The sequence below is a fragment of the Lithobates pipiens genome, unplaced genomic scaffold, assembly GCF_037356315.1.
Source record: "Lithobates pipiens isolate NorthernLeopardFrog02 unplaced genomic scaffold, aLitPip1_a1.2 Scaffold_13, whole genome shotgun sequence".
Taxonomy (NCBI): Eukaryota; Metazoa; Chordata; class Amphibia; order Anura; family Ranidae; genus Lithobates; species Lithobates pipiens.
In genome coordinates this window covers 159570923-159590503 of record NW_027507718.1, presented here as the reverse complement: position 1 = coordinate 159590503, position 19581 = coordinate 159570923, and the positions used below count along the sequence as shown (strand labels likewise).

Here is a 19581-nt window from a genome sequence, read left to right as displayed (position 1 = left end):
GCCCGGTAAACTGTGATCCAGACATTAGTAGCCTGGTCATATATATACCCCAGAGCATTGAAGCTCACCGACCACCTCTGGAACATGAGGTATGTCGTGGCCTGCCGAGCTGTAGCTGCGGCCTCCTCACGCTCGATGGCCAGACTGGGGAGACTACAAGTATTTCATTAACCAGCTTGTCACTCAGCCGGCAGTTGATAGAAGATCTCAGGATCTCTCATCTTGCGCAAAAAGCAGCAAACCTGCAGCAAAAACATGGACCGAGAGGCCCACAGGGTTTCCTAGGTCATTCTCCTTGCTAGGCAAAATAAAAACTGAAGCTGCTAGGAGCAGTGGGAAGGGTTGATAGCACGGGGCCCGCCCCCCTGGGGCGGGATTAAAGTTCTGTGTATTATGTAACAATTTTGCCTAGTTTCTCCTAATGGCAGGCTATACAACCCATTTAGTTACAGAGAGGAGCTGTGTCGGTCGGTAAATATAAGAGAAAAGGGGCCGCTACTTCAGCAGAGATTCCTGCTACATCCTGAATTTTCAGGGTATCACGCACAGTTGTGATAAGTGCTCCAAATAGCGCTTTGTCTTGCACAGACCCAGACAGGGAATCATCCTCACTGTCAGATCGGTCCTGGTCAGCATCCTCCGACATATCAGAGCAGGGGCAGCCAATCACTGCGGGGCCCGAGTCTGAGTCATAACTCTCCCCGGAGGACGGGAGGGGCGGTTGACATTTTTTACCAACTTTGCGCCCACACACCGCCTCCACCCTGGCAACGAATGTTTCAAGGACCTCCGACAAAGTGTCCAACTGCACTGTTTGCAGGCAAGCCGGTTGCAATTACAGGGAGGTCTGGGGAAGAAATACTAGTTTCTGATGCCATGCTGACCCACCCTGTCTGCCACCCTTGGGGACTTAGGACAAGGTGCTTAATCTCACCCTCCTAGCTGCTGCAGACTGAGGGGCCCCCACCATAGAACTCACCACCCTGACAGAGCACTGCGCCGTGCTCTTACATGTGCCTGTGTAGGCTTCAAGGTGTCCAGAGCAAAAAACGCGCTGTTCTGAGGTACAGGAACCAGCAACGAGGAGAGAAAAAAACGCGACGAGGCTACAAAAAAATGGGCACCCTGTAGAGGGGAAAAAAAGAAAAAAAAGAAAAAATCACAGGGAAAATGCCCACTGACTACGCTTCCCACAGAAAATGGCCAACAAATAACTGTACACAGTGAATGAACACAGATAATGGCGGCAGACAGTGCTCTGGCAGCAGCACATACACCAGCAGAGAGATCACAGACAGCCCAGGGACAGAGAAAGCCAGTGCAGCCCCCCGGAGGACCCCTGGCTCAGGTACACACACTGCTCAGCAGCCCAGTCATGCAACATCCCCCGGGGGGGTAAAATAGGGAGAGAAGAAAGGGAGGAGAGGGACCCCCTAATCGACCTCCCAGGGAATGCCCAGCTACTCTGTCCCACCTAGGAAGGAAGAGCTGTACTTGCCATGTGGACGAGCTGGGGACTTCCCACCACAGACCCACACCAGAACAGTACGGGGTGGTTGCTGGCCACAGCACACTGACAAAGACATCTGTAGTTTGGTCATTTGCGAGCACACAGCCGCCCCTGGAGCCTGAGGGGCATGTCATGGCCAACAAAGCACGTAGCTAGGGTCTGCACACGCTCGATGGGCAGGCTGGGGACACTACAAAGATCTATATTATCCAGCCGGTCACCCAGCCGGCTGTTGATAGCAGATCATAGGATCTTAAAATCTTTTGCAAAAAGGCAAAAAACAAAAATCCCCAGGACTGATGGTCCCGGCAGGGAGCCTAGGTGCTATTCCTTCACTAAGCAGAAAAAAACAGATGCAGGAAGCAGTCTGAGGGGTTATTACCAGAGGGACCACCCCCTGGGCAGAACTGTACAGTTCTGTGTCTTTCACATGTTTTACATGTTCTGCATAGTCCTCTCCCGAAGGTGGCGTAATAACCCTACATTAACATTACTGAAGCTGTGTCAGTCAAACAAAAGAGAAAAAAACAAAACAGTAACGTTAGCCCAATTTTTTTGTAGAACGTAAACGATCTTATGCCCGAGTGAATAGCCACACTCGTGGAATGGCAAACTACGGTACCTAAAAATCTCCATAGGCAAAGTTTTATAAAAATGTAATGTTACCAGGTTAGAATTACAGAGTAGATCTTTTGCTAGAATTATTCCTCTTGCCCCGATCGAGGCGATACCTCACATGTGCGATTTGAACACAGTTTACATATGTGTGCGCAAATTACGTATGCGTTTTCTCGCGGGACGGGGGGGACGGGGGCTTTAAAAAAAAGTTACCTTTTTTTACATTGTCACTTTAAAAAATAAAATAAGCAATTCTGATCTGTTGTCCCTAAAGAGCCGACCGGCCGCTCTATAAAAAAAAAACCACAAACAACCCGCATATGTGCGTATGGTCGGTGCTAAGGGGTTAATCTGCACTGATAAGGGGCAGGATTGCTTTCCAAGCACCTCCATTTCTTCACCTATAACTTCATTTCTGAACTTGTTTTGGTTTCTAAGCTTTCCATGCCTTTTTGCACCTCACTTTCCTCATATGTTCAAAACTTTTTCCCTGTGTCATTCCATTATATTGCACAACTTAATTTCTGAACTCATTTGTTTTGGTTACTTTGTATGTATGTTATGACCCAGGGGTCAAGTCCTGGGTCAAAAAGTGTGGGAACTCCCACCCAAGATCCACTCGCCCGCCAAAAAAATAAAAAAAAATAAAAAGAAGGATACGCTCATATGCACGAACGCTCCAAAAGTGGTATTTTTCATCCAATTTTCGTATTGTGTTTATGAAGCTTAACTGTTAGTACATGAAAAAAAAAAAAACAATCCTCAAACATAACTACGGTAATTCTCTGAATAATCAGCATTCATTCAATTGTGCTTCCATGCAAATGTGAACATCATGTTCTGATCTTTATTGGGGAATTTTATTTTGTATATAGAGTGTTTATGTGGGGAGTTTACACTTTTCATTGAACAGTTTGTATCACAGGGGGTTAAATGGAAAGGTCAGAAATTTACTGCACATTATCTGGACAGAATTCTTGGGGAGATAGTGATGTGTTCCTGCTTAGGAGATGTATGTTAGCTTGGGGGGGCTCCAAACTATGTAGGGCTCCAACCCCCACTCGCTGCTATTCCAACCCTTCACATATTCCCACATAAACGTCCCTCCTGGCATTAAACTTTGCCAGGTATTGTACTCAGCTTACCACCACAAACTGATGTTCCTCCCTCAGCTCACTTTTCTCTCTGCATGTCCTGTAAGCAGAATAGCTGTGCTCCTCCTCTGGGTTCTCTCATCATATGGCACTGAAGGTAGAGGAGGGGGGATTCAGCAGGACACACAAAGTATGCAGGAGACTGGGGGGGGGGGGGGGGTAAGATGAGGGGACAGAAAAATCAGGAGGGGCCAGCGGGGAGGAGCGCATCACGAGAGGTCTGACTAAATACAATCTCTTAGCAGCAGGGACCTGATCTACTCATCAGCTAGCTACGATTGAAGGTAGATCGAAGCGGAAGCTGTCATGGGGCCCCCTACTGGCAATGCCTGAATGGTCAGGTGTGTGGTACTTACTATTGCGAGCTGTGTCGGCAGCTGCTGGTGTACCACCTGCCACACAGCTCGTATACTTCAAAGTCTTGCCGGACGCGGCTGCTAATGGGAACGGAGTTCCTGTTGTGGAAAAAGTACAGGAACTCCGTTTCCATGTGTTCCCGCAGGACTTGAACCCTGTATGTATGTATGTATTCGCAACATGTGGTGAAAATTTCGTATCACTAGCACCTTAAGACTGTTGTGTTTTGTTTTTTTTATTGACACTTTCCCCAGGTGAATGGGTACGATGTACCCCTTACTTACATAGGTTGGGGGGCCGGGATCAGGGCGTCCCCCTGCCCCATGTTGAGGGCATGCGGCCTTGTACGGTTCGGGGGGGGGGGGGGGGGGGGGGGGGCGCTCGCTCGTCCCCAACCCCTTTCCTGACCGGCCAGGCTGTGTGCTCGGATAAGGGTCTGGTATGGATTTTGGGGGGACCCCGCGCCATTTTTTCGGCGTAGGGGGGTTCTCCTTAAAATCCATACCAGACCCAAGGGTCTGGTATGCTCCCGGAGGGGAACCCATGTTTTTTTTATTTAAAATTTGGCGTGGAGTTCCCCCTTGAGTGCTCATTATTCTCGGATTGGCCACGGCCAAAGTCGCCTCACCTGGGGCGACTTGGTCGCCCCAAGTCGTGTTGAAGTAACTCCAAGTTGCGCTGTTATTCATACTCAAGTTGCCTCCAAAACTCGCGCTGAAGTGGTGTTGCCCCTGTGTGAATGGGCTTAGAAATATATTTACTTAAGAGAAATGGTGACATGTTCAATACACACTAAAATTATATACATAAAGCATGGTGCATCACAGGGGGCATAGGGAACATCAGGCACACAGGCATATCACAGTGTACACAGTGGGACACATCAAGAGGTATACAGCAGGGCATGCAGCCCATCACAGGGCATGTGGCCCATCACAGGGCATGTGGCGCATAGTAGGGCACATTTAGTGGTGCACAGCAGGACACGATGCACACAGTAGGGTACATCAGGTGGTATACAGCAAAGCACAGGACACATCAGAGGGCACAAAGTAGGGAACATCATGGGTCACAGCACACATTAGGTGGTACACAGCAGGGCACATCACAGGGCATGGGGCACACAGTAGGGTACATCTGGGAATAAACAGCACATCACAGGGCATGGCGCACACAGAGCACATCACAGAGCTCACAGCAAGTCACAACAGGCGGTACACAGCAGGGCATGGGGCACAGTAGGGTACATCAGGGGGTACACAGCAAAGCACAGGACACATCACAGGAGTACACAGCGCACATCACAGGGCATGGAGCACACAGTAAGTCACACCACAGGGCACACAGTAGGGAATATCATGGGTCACAGGGCACATTAGGCAGTACACAGCAGGGCACATCGGAGTACACAGCACATCACAGGGCATGGGGCACACGGAGCACATCACAGGGCACAAAGTAGGTCACATCAAGTGGTAAACAGCAGGGCGTGGCGCACATAGCATGTGGCAAACAGTATGGCACATCCGGGGCATACACAGCAGGGCACATCACAGGCTACAGGGCACGCAGTAGGGAAAATAGCAGGGCATAAACCAAAACACGGGGATCAGAGCACTGGGATCCTCCAGACACAGCATAGAGTCTCAGGGCAGCCATGGGGAGAGAAGAGACAGGGGAAGACTGTGGGGGGGGAGGGGGGTGTAGGACACAGGAGGACACTGTTGGTGGAGGAGGATGACACAGGAGGACACTGTTGGTGGAGGAGGATGACACAGGGGGACTACTGTGGGTGGAGGAGGATGACACAGGGGGACACTGTGGGGGGGGGGGTGTAAGGCACAGGGGGGGGTACTGTGGGGTGTAAGGCACAGGGGGTCACCGTGGGTGGGTGGAGGAAAGGGAGGACCAGGTGACTATCACAGGGCCTCCTGCGGTCCTGTTGGGGCCTGGGGCCTGTACGGTCTGCCACGTCACCGCGATTATCATTCATGGTACCTCCAGCAGAAACAGCACCTCGCCCATGCCTGAATATATTATGCAGTCTGGATATAGAGGGGTGGGTCCTGCGCAAATCGTGCCACTCAAATAAATACACAAATTCAAACTAATATAAATATGTGCATACATATAATGCCGTGAAAAAAATATATAGTTCATAAAACAGCACGGGTAAAAATATAAAAAAATGGAGAAGGGATCAATGATAGAATGTCCGCTACTCAAGGCTCCCAGAACTCTCACCTTTAAACGAAGTGAATAAACAAATCAAACAAACTCCAGGATTCTCTTATTTCATTCATTAATAATAGCCATCAGGAAATCCAAAGGAGGGATGTAATCATACAATTCCACCACTAGAGGGCCAGTCCCAGCTTATAGAATAGGTAATATGGATCTTCACTTCTATTCCACAGTGTATGGCTCAAAATAAGAGAAAGGAGTGGGGGAGAGAGAGAAACAGGAGACTTCCATAGTGTAGTCGTTTAAAAAATGACAGGTAGATTTATTAAGAAGCAGTAAAGACTCTCACATTTAAATTGCAAAAAACACACACAATCAGGAAGAGGGTGTAATGGCAACTTCCTGCCCGTCTTACTCTACTTCCGGTTCGTCCTATGGCCACTCCCTACACGTTACGTCATGTGACTTCTTCACTTCTTTACTGCTTCTTAACAAATCTACCTGCCGTTTTTTAAACTACTACACTATGGAAGTCTCCTGTTTCTCTCTCTCCCCCTCCTTTCTCTTATTTTGAGCCATACACTGTGGAATAGAAGTGAAGATCCATATTACCTATTCTATAAGCTGGGACTGGCCCTCTAGTGGCGGAATTGTATCATTACATCCCTCCTTTGGATTTCCTGATGGCTATTATTAATGAATGAAATAAGAGAATCCTGGAGTTTGTTTGATTTGTTTATTCACTTCGTTTGAAGGTGAGAGTTCTGGGAGCCTTGAGTAGCGGACATTCTATCAGTATTCTATCATTGATACCTTCTCCATTTTTTATATTTTTACCCATGCTGTTTTATGAACTATATATTTTTTTTCACGGCATTATATGTATGCACATATTTATATTAGTTTGAATTTGTGTATTTGAGTGGCACGATTTGCGCAGGACCCACCCCTCTATATCCATTATTTGATAGTTTGTGTTCACTATTTTGTCCTGCTGCATTTTTTAGTTAGCATTTGCACTTTATATCACTCAGGCTCTCTTTTTCACAGCATCTGTGTTTCATTAATTTTGATTTTGGATTTTGTTCCACTCCAGTCACTCATTACCACTTAGCGGCGCGAAGGCTGACCAATTTCACATTATGCAGTCTAACATGGATTCAGCAGGACGTGGCTATGACAATATCTCTCACAGCGAGATGCTCCTTGCCGGCTCCTCCTCTCGTCTCATCCCAGGTGATATTATGTACAAGCATCTGGGATGGACGGGAGGGAAGGAGGAGTCGGCAAGGAGTAGTGTGCTGCGAGAGGTATTGTCACAGCTGTGTCCTGCTGAATCCATGTTAAACTGCATCATGTATTGCAGGTGCAGAGGCGCTCATGGGCCCTTATTAAAATATATACATCTAAATATATATATATATTATTTATTTTATTTTTTGTTATTTTTTTTGACAGGTACCCAGCTCCCACTTCCGTTCTCGCCACCTAGGTGACTCCCCCCCTCCACCTTCCTCCAATCTTCTGGGACACGTCACCGGTCACCCAGAATATTGCCTGGCCACTGAGAAGGCGTGACTTGTGCCTGCGCACCCAGCTGTGAACCTGCAAGCTGTCACAGCCGTGTGCCCACACCTGCTATGCCAGTGGAGAAGAGCGAGGCTTCAGGCGGCCGTATCGCTGGACCCTGGGACTGTTTATTAAAAGTCAGCAGCTACACTTTGCTGACTTAATAAAAAACGACTGGAACACTGCTTTAATTATAAAACCTACCGAACCTATCTGTAACTCGGGGATTGTTTGTATATGTGTGCGCAAAACATACATATCTAAATTAAAGAAAATCTCTATCTATATAGAGAGGAGGTGCAGTAAAAACAGCTACAGCAAATTGACTGTGCGTTAAACAGATAATTTAAGTCTGCACTACAGTTTTGTCAGCTGACCGTTAAAAATAGGATTTTTGTACTCCCCGTAAAATCCTTTTCTCTGAAGTTCATTAATGGACACAGCTCCAGTAATCTTAACCGTAGGGTAATTACGCCACCTTCAGGAGAGGACTAGGCAGAACATGTAAAAAAAAAATAAAAATAGAACTTTACAGTTCCGCCCAGGGGGCGGTCCCTCTGGTAACCCCTCAGACTGCTTCCTGCAGCTCAGCAAGTCAACAAGCAGTATAAGGTAAACCAAGAGGGGAGGGTGCTGTGTCCGTCAATTAACTTCAGAGAAAAGGATTTTGCAGTGAGTACAAAAATGCTATTTTCTTTCGTTCATTGGCACATACAGCTCCAGTAATCTTGACCATAGGGACGTCTCCAAGCAGTATCATAACGAGGGGTGGGAAGAGAAACAACTTCACCCACAACCAGCAGTGCTCCCTAACTAACCGCATCAAAACTTGCGGTCAAATGCAGCAAGTGCAATACTATTCAAAAAGTAATTTTCTTAACAGAAGAAAGTGTAACATTAAAACATTACACGACCGCCTGCAAAACTGCGACCAAAGCAGGCAGACGATGCGCTTACATCCACTTTGTAGAACTTTGTAAAGGTGTGAACGGACGACCAAGTCGCCGCCTTACACACTTGAGGGACTGACGACTGATGTAGGAAAGCCCAAGAGGTCCCAATTGCCCTGGTGGAATGGGCTGTGACAGGAAAAATCTGTCTGAACCACATGTAAATGGTGGCTGACGAGACCGACATCCCTTTTTTCGGACCAGCTACCGAAACCAACAGAGTCTGACTTCCGGAAGCAAGCCCGGCAGACAGATATAACCTTAAAGCCCGGACCACGTCCAGGGAACGCAGGGCCACCTCCTTAGGATGTGTTGGTTTAGGACACAGAGATGGTAACACAATGTCTTAATTGATGTGAAAAGCCAAAGCCACCTTCGGTAGAAAAGGTTGCGGACGCAACACTACCTAATCCTTGTGGATAACCAGATAGGGCGACTTGCAAGACAAGGCTGCCAGTTCCGAAACCCTCCTGGCCAATGTAATGGCCACTAGGAAGACCACTTGCTCAGTAAGAGTCAACAAGGGAATTTCCCTGATGTTCGCAAAAGGCTAATTCTGAAGCGCCGATAGCACCAGGTTCAGATTCCACGTGGGCAAGGTGGACGCACCGGAGAGACTACATGCCGGACCCCTTGTACAAAAGGTGCTCACTAGATAGTGAGACGCCAGGAGTCGTCGGAAAAAGAAAGCCAAGGCTGATATTTGTCCCTTGATGGTGCTTAAAAACAGTTTCTGGTCTACTCCTCGCTGTAGGAAAAGCAGGATCCTGGAAACTGAATAGGTGCAGACGCCACCCCATCTCCTCACACATATAAGCCTTCCATGTACAATGGTATATCTTCCGTGCCCTAGTTGAAATCACAGAGTCAGACAGGCCTCGGTTCCTCAACACCTGGCTCTCAACAGCCATGCCGTTAAAACCAGGATGGAGAATCAGACCTCGAGACAGGTGGTCTTCTGGCATAGGTACCAGGGACGCCGAGGCCAATCTGCGGCAATAAAAATCACTGGAATGCCCTCTGCCCCCACTCTGTGGAGCAGACGTGGTAACCGTTTTAGCAGAGGAAAGGCGTAGATCTGTTGGTACTGAGCCCATGGAGCCACCAACACATCCACCCAAGTATCTCTTGTCCTGGATACGAACCTCAGCATCTTCCAATTGAGCCAGGAGGCTGGAGATCCACGTCTGGTGTGCCCAACCACAGGCACAGAAGCCTGAACACCTCAGGATGCAACGACCATTCTCCTGGGTCCAGCATCTGGAGACTTAGATAGTCCGCCTGCCAGTTTTCTACTCCCGGGATGTAAATGGCCGATAGGGCCAGTACATGTCGCTCTGCCCACCGAAGGATGCGAGTGACCTCCCGTGCTGCAACCGAGCTTCTTGTTCCTCCCCGATGGTTGACATATGCCACAACCGTGGCGTTGTCTGACTGGATCCCGATCGGACGCCCTCTTAGTCTCATCAATCATATGGAGCGGCATAGCCTAATCGCTCGGAGCTCAAGCACACCGATTGCAAACTTGGATTCCTCCCCTGACCAGAGGCCCTGGGTTGACTGTACTCCCAGTACTTCACCCCAGCCGGTCAGGCTGGCATCCGTTGTGATCACTGTCCAATGCAGAGGTAGGAACGACTTCCCGGACCGAAGTGCCGGGGATCTCAAGACACCAGAGCAGGGTGTCCCTGACTGACTGGCTCACCCGGATCTGCCAATCCAGGGAATAACGGAGATTCGTCCCATTTTGTCAATGTCTCCTTCTGCAAGACTCTGGTGTGAAACTGGGCATACGGACCACCGTGAGGTCCAGGACTCGCATGCAGAAGTGCAGCGCCAACCACCTGTGGTTCATCAATAGTTTCACCGTAGCTCAGAGTCTGCAGTTTGTCTGAAGGGAGAAACACTCTCGCTTCCACAAAGTCCAGGAGTAAGCCTAGGTACTCCAGGCGCTGAGTTGGCACAAACGCCAACTTGTTTAGCTTCAACAGCCACCCAAAATTCCTGCAGGGTCTGCATGGTGATCGCCATATCCGCCTTTAATTCTGAGGCACAAGCTGCTCTCAGGAGGAGATCGTCTAGGTAACGATTGCAATTGCACGTTCTCGCAACAATGCCAAAATTGGAGCCAATGCTTTGGTAAAAACTCGGAGTGCTGAAGCGAAGCCAAAAGGTGAGAGCCACAAACTGGTAGTGGGCTTCCCCTATTGCAAATCGCAGAAATCTGATGCCTGAGGCATATGGGTATGTGCAGGCACGCGTCCTGGATGTCCAGGATTCCAGGGAGTCCCCCTGATGGAGTGCAGTGACAACTGAGCGAACTGACTCCATTCTGAACCTCTGTACTTTTACAAAGCTATTGAGAGCTTTCAGGTCCAAGATTGTAGTCCCCAAAAAGGAAGGGGTACATCCAAACAGATTGGAGTAGAACCCCTAAAACCTTTCTATTTCTGGAACAGGAACTATCACCTTGCGGCTTAGAAGGTCCATTACTGCCCCCAACAGGGTCTCCCGGCAAGCTGGGAGTAAGGGTATGCTGGAGGGGAAGAATCGGTTTGGTGACCAAGAGAGTAACGCTATCATGTAGCCCAATGAAATCAGTTTGCAGCCCGGTGTGCCTCTCGGTTGTCCGACCAATGGGTCTGCGAACTCCCAAAGGAAATCCCCAATCCCCCACCCGAGTGATGGGCGGGGGCAAACCTTCATGCGGAAGCATTTTTTCTCTCACTGGCATGTTAGGCTTGTAAGTCCCAGGATGCTTTTGTCCCTCAGTAGTCACCCTGTTGTTGGACTGGGAGCGTTTAGCCAAAGTCCCGGGCGGACGTAAAAGTCTTGAGTGGAAAATGAGGGCCCTTCTAGGCTTCTTACCCTTCTTGGCCTGTGGGAGCAAGGTGCTCTTCCCACCTGTGACATTCTTAATGTCATCCGAGGCTCCAAATAGCTGCTCGCCAAGGAAGGGTAGATCCATCAAGGGTTTTTTTTTTTTTTTTTTTTTAAAGATGCCTGGTCCGCAGATCAGCATTTTAGCCAAATCAGGCGCCGCAGCACCATTGCTGACACTGAAGCCCTGGAGAGCAAAGGAAGCATATATCCAGGGCCGTGTCACAAACGTACTTAAGGCCGTGCACTAACTGGTCTGCAAGTTTCACGCAGACAGGAGTGGCCTGCTGCTTCTCCAATTCACGGTGCAAAAATTCATGGTGCCCATTCAGTGTCTGCAACACTAGTGCTGTGGCCAGTACTGGTCACATTGCTGAACCCACAACCATAAACAAGGAAAGGGCCACTGCCTCGGCCTTCCTGTCGGTAGGGTCCTTAAATGCAGGAGTCCCCTCTACCGGGATCGTGGTTACGTTATTTAACCTGGAGGAGCCGACCATTTTTAAGAAGGCACTCCTCAAAGGGGTAACACACAGTCATTCTTTTGGGGACCGAGAAGGTCCGCTGCGGGCTTCCCCATTCCTTGTATATGAACTTTTCAAAAGAAGTCAGATATGGAAACACCTTAGGTGTACGGGCTGGCTTACGGGACCGCTACTTCAGCAGCGGATCCTGCTGTATCCTGAATTTTCAGGGTATCACGCACAGCTGTGATAAGTGCTCCAACTAGCGCTTTGTCTTGCGCGGACGGGGGAATAACCCTCACTGTCAGATCGGTCCTGGTCAGCATCTGACATCAGAGCAGGGGCCGCCAGTCACTGCAGGGCCCGAGTCTGAGTCAGAGCTCTCCCCGGAGAATGGGGGGGGGGGCAGTTTTTAACCACATTTGAGCCCTCACACCACCTCCACCCTGGCAACGAAAGTTTCAAGGACCGCCGACAAAGCACCCAAAGGCAATGCACTGTTCGCAGACGAGCCTGTTGCAATTGCAGGGAGTCCTGGGGAAGAAACACCAGTTTCTGAAGCCATGCTGACCCACCCTGTCTGCCACCCTTGGGGACTTAGGACAGGTGCATAATCCCACCCTCCCTGCTGCAGACTGAGGGGTCCCCACCGCAGGACTCCCCACCCTGACAGAGTGCTGCGCTATTCTGTTACAGGTGTCAGTGTCAGCTCCCAGATGTCCAGAGCAAACAAAAATGCACAATTCTGAGCAAAATTAACCAGCGCTGAGGATTAAAACCACGCTGAGCTACAACAAAATGTCCGCCCTGTATAAAGGGACAATTGCAGGGAAAAATGGCCCCCGACCACGCTTTCCACAGAAAATGGCCGACCAGCAACTGTACACAGTGAATGAACAGAGATGATGGCGGCAGAACAGCGCTACGGTGCCAGCACATGCAGAGTCTCCGTACACCCAGCGGAGAGACCACAGACACCCAGGGACACAGACAACCAGCGCAGCCCCCAATCCAGGGTCAGAGCCCCCGGAAGACCCCTGGCTGAGGTACACACCGCTCTGCAGCCCCGCCATGCAGCATCCCCCACGGGGAGAAAATTAGGGACAGGGAGAGAAGAGAGGGAGCTGAGGGACCCCCTAATCGACCTCCCAGGGAATGCCCAGCTGCTCAATTCCGCTGAGGCAGGAAGAGCTGTACTTACCATCTGGACGAGCTGGGGACATCTCATCACAGACCACGGCACACTGTGACAAAGACATCGGTAGTCTGGTCATATGTGTGCTCCGGAGCGTTGCACTCACCAGCCACCCCTGGAGCTTGAGGGGCATGATGTGGCGGACAGTGCATAGCTAGGGTCTGGACACACTCAATGGCCAGGCTGGGAAGACCAAAAAGGATCTAGATCCAGCCTGTCACCCAGCTGGCTGTTGATAGATCACAGGATCTTAAAATCTTGCGCAAAATGCAAAAATCCAGAGATTCCCAGGACCGATGGTCCCGCAGGGAGCCTAGGTCCTTCTTCACTAGGCAGAAAAAAAACTGAGCTGCAAGAAGCAGGCTGAGGGATTACCAGAGGGACCACCCCCAGACGGAAAACTATAAAGTTCAGTTTTTCACATGTATTACATGTTCTGCCTGGTCTTCTGGAGTTGGCGTAATAACGCTACGGTCAAGATTACTGGAGCTGTGTCCGTCAATGAAGGAAAGAGAAATAAACATTCCACGAAAATCCTGGCACAAAGCTGGCCATACACTTAAGTCAGTAGGTTGAAAATAAGACATTAACAGAATAAATCTAACAGATTCCCCCATCAATTGTAACAGTGCAGGCTGAAAAATCTCCCACTGAGGTCTGTTTTGACAGTTGGGAGTGCATGCTGCCATAATTGCCAAACCGTGGCAGAACCCGCTTGGATGCAGTTGCAGTTTGGCTAAAAAATTTCCACCTAACATGACAAAAGCCAATTGAAAAATCAACTTTTGTCAATCTGGGTGTTGCCAAATAGACTGAAATTCAATGCATGTATAATGAGCTTTAGGAACTTGAAGGGGCTCCAAAGGTAATACAAAGACTTACACAAGTACTTGGTATCTGCACTTCAGCACTACTGGTACAAAACCTTTAACCTTTTTAGCCCAGGTAAGGTTCATTCTAAAAGTAGCATTTAAAAAAAATAGACATTTCAAAAAGCAAGTAAAACATACAAATTTCTTGCGAGCATGTTGCAGAGCTTCAGATTCTTCCAATTTCTTTGCTTCTTCTCGAAATTTTTTAATGTTTTCCTCCATTTCTTTGTTTTTTGAAAGCTCTTGCTTAACATTATCAAGGAGCCCAGCTAGAAATCCTCGTCTACTGTGAGAAGAATAGTACCGCCACTGCAAGGAGAAAGAAGAGCTGAATTACTTCAATAAGTTACATGCCGAGGGTAAAAAATAAATAAAAAGTATGTGCCTCCAAAAAAAAAAAGTTATGTAGAAGAAACAGGGAAGGGTCAGTCATTTTTCATTTTTATTAATCAGAATTTATCTCTTATGCACCTAACAGGCCAAAGAAGGTGCAATTATTGTACTCACTGTAAGGCCTTTTACTTAGAGACCATTGAAGAAAGTAGTCCCCATTGTGTTATACTGATGCCTAGATAAGTCCTACTACAACCAGCATGCCTCAGTTTTGTAGCAAACAGTACCAAGAGCATAAGCATAGGGAGTGGGATTTGTGTTCAATTGGCGGCAAGAAAGATTTTACAGCAAGTACAAAAATCTTTTTCTCATACATTGAGCATCATAGGAAGTCAGAAGTCATCACCATCTGGATGTCTAAAAGCAGTCAAACTCAACTTAAGACTGCCTACAGATCTAGAGAGCTGCCCAAAGGTCAATTACCAAAGCACAGGGAATATAACAAAACTAGGAGTAAAACACAAAAAGGACCAAGAAGAAATGTCACATATCCATCAAGGGTTGTCTTAGCATGGGAAAAAAATAAAAAATAAATAAAAAACACCAAAAGGCCATAAGCATGACAACCTGATCTAACAAGAAAGGTGGAATGAAAAATAGGATTTTTAAAACAGCCTACCTGTAAAATCCTTTTCTTTGATGTACATCAGGGGACACAGAGCCATAGTAATTACTATGCGAGTTATATCGGACTGACAGGTGATGGACACTAGCACGCCCCTAAGACGTGCACTCCCCTATATGACCCCTTCCATAACTGGGAGTCTTCAGTTTTGTAGCCAAGCAATACAAGTGTATACCAAGAAGGGAGGGACCCCTCTGTCCCCTGATGTACATAAACAGAAAAGTATTTTACAGGTAAAAATCCTTTTAAAAATCCTATTTTCTTTTATCAGGGGACACAGCCATAGTAATTACTATGTGGGATGTTCCATATCAATGGCAACTGAAGGGGGGGGACAAAAAGAAAGTTTGCCAGAGGACTCCTACTGCAGCCCGCAGCACACTGCGCCCGAAAGCAATATCCAATATCCTCATGGCCTTTAACATTGGTTTGATAAAATCTGGTAAATGTATGAACTGAAGACAAAGTCGCGTCTTTACAGATCTAAGCCATAGAGGCCTGATGATGCACCGCCCAAGAGGCACTAATCGCCCTAGTTGACCTTGCTTTAACATGAAAGGGAGGATTTTTCTTTGTTAAACCATAAGCCTGAATAATGACCCGACTAATCCACTTGGAAATAGTGGACCATAATTTGGACCATCTGGCAGTACTAAAACATCTGTTTTACGAACCTGAACGGTCGCCTTTAAATACACTCTGGGGGGGGGGGGGGGGAGCGTGGTCTCGGCATGGACGGGTGAAGCCGTATCTCTCTGAGGCTCCCGGGCCGTGGCTCTCCAGGGAACTGAAACAGTAGCCATATCGCTTATTTTAACTCCTCACCAGTGCTCAACATTGTGGGGAAGCAGGACGCTCAACCCAGAACCACCGCAGCCTGCATGGAGCGGTATCTCGTCCCGCTGCAGCCACCAGCATCTACTCCGGACCCGGCCAAGATGGCATCGGCCACGAGGACGGAGCTCGGATCGGCGGCGGGGAGAGGTGAGAGAGACCTGAACAATGTAATGACTTGCCACCATTCTCCCCGCCCAGCGATCTCTCCCCCTGTCTCCCTGGCTCATTGATTTTAACACCGCTGGACAGCCCAGAGGGAGAGCATGGCAGATCTCTACAGTGGGGAAGGCATAGTACTCTAGCCTCACAGTCCTCTTACACAGGCACACAGCTTCCCACCACACAGCAGCAGCACCAAGCGCTGAATTCTCCACAGGCTTTGTCTATGCAGGCTCCCTCACCCATACCATGCACTGAACAGGCAATCTGGGCTTTCCTGCAGAAACTTCCCACCAGGGAAGACCTGGACTCAGTGGTGTCCAGAATTGAGGGAGCGCTGAGGGGAGAGATTGCGGGAATAAGAAAAGAGGTGACAGACGTGACAGCGCGAGTCGCCACTCTGGAAACGGACACCTCAGTCCTCCGACAAGAGGTCGCTGAGCTGCAGAATATCAGGCAAGAAGTGACGGACCAAATCGCACAGTTATACCTCACAACAGATGATCTGGAAAATCGCAACCGCAGGCATAACATAAGACTGCGCGGCCTACCGGAAGCGACCCGACAGATTGACCTCAAAGCGACAGTAACGGCCATTTTCAATAACTGCCTTGAACAACCGCCAGAGACGCCAATTGCAATTGACAGAGTTCATAGAACGCTAGGACCCAGGAGCCCCACGGAAGACAGACCCAGGGATGTACTCTGCTGCCTGCACGATAACACCGTCAAAGAGGACATTCTCCAAAAGGCCTGGCACAGAGGGAGCATTGACTTTGATGGCGCCTCAGTTGTTCTGCTACCAGATGTCTGAAGGAGGACCCTTCAGATGCGTCATTGCATGAAACCCCTGCTTGAGAGACTCAATGAGAGGGGGGATCTCCTACAAGTGGGGCCACCCCTTTCACCTGATTGTACGCAAGGACGGCAGGTCGCACACCCTCCGACATCCAGCTGATGTCCCCGATTTTCTCCAGGCTTTGGGTCTACCCTCACTGCAAATACCCAATTGGCTGGCACTTGATCTTCCGGCTCGCAACGACAACCCACCTGCAAGCAACACGTCTAGACCCCAAAGGTCACGACGCAACCGTCGCCCTCAACGCAGACAGTCGCAGAATCCGCAGGACAACGAACTCTGATCAGTGCTTGCTGTGTTTTGTGGTTTTTCTCTTGTTTTTTTTTCTCCTCTCTCTCTCTCTCTCTCTCTCTTTCTCCTCTTCTCGGTCTTCCTTTCTCTCCATTGCACAGGTACAGCATTTTTGACTTGGCGGCACAGAGATGAACTAATATCGCAGATGCTCACTGGCTTTGCAGGACATTAAACCGTGAGCCCCATTTCCTCATTATTTCTTCTGTTATGTGTTACTTTTTGTTTTTCTTTTCCCGCCTTGGTCCATTTTTTGGGGGTGTGGGGTTTTGGGAATACAGGCCCTCATATAACTGGGGGTATGGCCCTACGGGCGAAAGGGGCATTACCCCACCGCCCAATGATTGGACTAGAGATAGGCTCTCTGGAGGTGGCCCCCCTGGCCCGCCCAACATGATGCCCTTGACACGCTGACCTTACCCTGCTATACCCTTGCCCGGATGCATATGGGGAGGAGGGAGGGAACTGGGAGTCTGATGGGTTGGATACTGCCTGGGTTGTGGGATTTTAATCCTGCAGAGTTTAGATACCTCAGGCCCTATTGGGAGGGGCTCTACTCCACCGATGACACTGTGACCCTCCTCACCCCTTCCACCTATAGGCCCCCTTATAGCTCGGGATCGGCTCTATATGTTGGTACTTGTGAGCCGGGGACAAAATGGACATGTGCTATCATAACAGCTTAGTCTGGGAACTTGGGGGAGGTCCCCGTAGGTACTTCCTCTGTTGGGCAATAGGGACAGGTCATGGGGACACAACTCAGTCTCAGGGGGCCCTGGCCCGGAGGGGTGGGCGATCTCCCCTCCTGATAATGCTGTTATTTGTGCAATGAGTTGGCTGCAGATTGTCATGGTTATATTGCCATTTAAGGAAATAAGTTAACTTGAGGTTTCAAGGTTCATGTTACGTTCTGTATTGTTTTCAAATGATGCTTTTTTAATTTTTTTTATTTTATTTTTGTTGAGTAGCTGAGTACTCCACAGTGGTTTCTGCTGAGATCGCTGACAGCAAGGAGTACCTGGCAGAGCCCCGTGCTCCGGGGGTCTGGCTCCCGAAGTGCCCTACCGCTTCCCCCACTAGGCCTTTGCTGCCAACAGAGGCAGTCGTTCTCCGGTTGGAGATCTAGTTTTCTCCCAAATTTCCCACTTCACTCTCGCTTTTTCTACCCTCCCAGTCTTGTAATCCCTCCAAGCCTCTCTCCCCCTTCTCTTTCTAGCCCCCCTATCCCTTCTGCTCCCCTCCTTCTCCCAAACCCTACTTTTCATCCAAGCCCCCGGCGAGTCCCGGCGGCCCATCCCTGACCTGCCTGGGATGTCTCTGAAAATTGTGTCATGGAATGTGAAGGGACTGAATGTCCCAGAGAAACGCACAAGTTGCCTGGTGGATCTCTGGAGACAGAGACCGCACGTGGTCTTTTTGCAAGAGACCCATTTTCGGGCAGACAAGATTCCTAAACTTACCAGTAAGCGTTTCCCAGTGGCGTACCACAGTGCTTCATCCTCCTCAAAATCAAAGGGCACGAGTATCCTCATGGCCAACACTTTGCCCTGGCAGTTGAAGGACGTCCATGCTGATCTGGAAGGCAGATACCTTTTTGTTAAGGGTAAACTGCAGTTGCAAACTTATACCTTCGCAAACCTCTACCTGCCGAATGTGGACCAACTGCCAGCTCTCGAAATTTGCCTGGCCGCCCTGGCCTCCTTCACGGAAGGAACGCTGGTGTTGGGAGATCTCAACTTCCCTATTGACCCCTGGAGGGACTCATCGACGGGCTCTTCTGCCCTCTCCCTGAGGGTCCGAGACCGCATTAGGGATCTGCTACATTCATATCGGCTAGTTGACATCTGGCGTATTCTCCATCCACAGGAGAGGGATTACACCACCTTCTCTCCGGTGCATGGCTCCTATTCCAGGACCGATCTTTTCCTGGTTTCCCATGATACAATCCCTTTGGTCACCGGAGCTGGAGCTCAGATTGGGCATATTGCGCTCTCAGACCATGCCCCGATTTCCATTACCTTGAATACACAACGTCCAACAACTAAAACGGGTACATGGCGGCTAAATGAGTCCCTTCTGCGTGATCCGGAGGTCAGAGCGGACATTGTACGAGAACTTGGACTTCTTTGAGAGTAATAAAGACTCGGTCCCTAATCCCCTTTCTATCTGGTCGGCGCATAAATGTTATATAAGGGGCATATTCATAAAACATGGCCATAGACTCAAAGTAGCCAGGGAGAAAACATTGTCCGAGTTGCTGGCAAAGCTTCACGAATGTGAAAAACGCCATAAGCACCGCCCAGACAGGGACCTCGAAGTAGAGGTAATTAACCTCCGTGAGAAGATTAAGGAGCACTCTGTTTCACTCCAGGAACAACCTTTTAAGGGTACGCAGAACGTTTTACGAATTCGGAGATAAATGTAGTAGAACCCTAGCGAACGCCATACGAGCCCAGCGTAACGTTTCTTATATTCCAACCCTATCCACCTCCACGGGACATAAAATCCATGACTCGGCGGAAATGGCGGAAGGCCTTTCGGGCTTTTTATGCAGCACTCTAATTTACATTCTCATCCCATAGGAGACAGCCCCCAGAGTAGTGTTAAGGCTATTAAGACATATCTGGCAGCGGCAGACTTGCCCTCGCTTAATGAAGAGGAGGC

The 19581-nt window shown here is 49.0% G+C and overlaps 1 protein-coding gene across 2 annotated transcripts in view; it reads right to left on the bottom strand.

The window, feature by feature from the left end:
* The window catches only part of TIMM44 (translocase of inner mitochondrial membrane 44), a 578487-nt gene that overhangs the window by 501039 nt on the left and 57867 nt on the right, over positions 1-19581 (bottom strand). For both annotated transcript variants that reach the window (XM_077475767.1, XM_077475768.1), the window contains one exon: positions 13892-14062. In XM_077475767.1, the coding sequence (XP_077331893.1) occupies positions 13892-14062 (171 nt within the window). The remainder of the gene's footprint in view (positions 1-13891; positions 14063-19581) is intronic.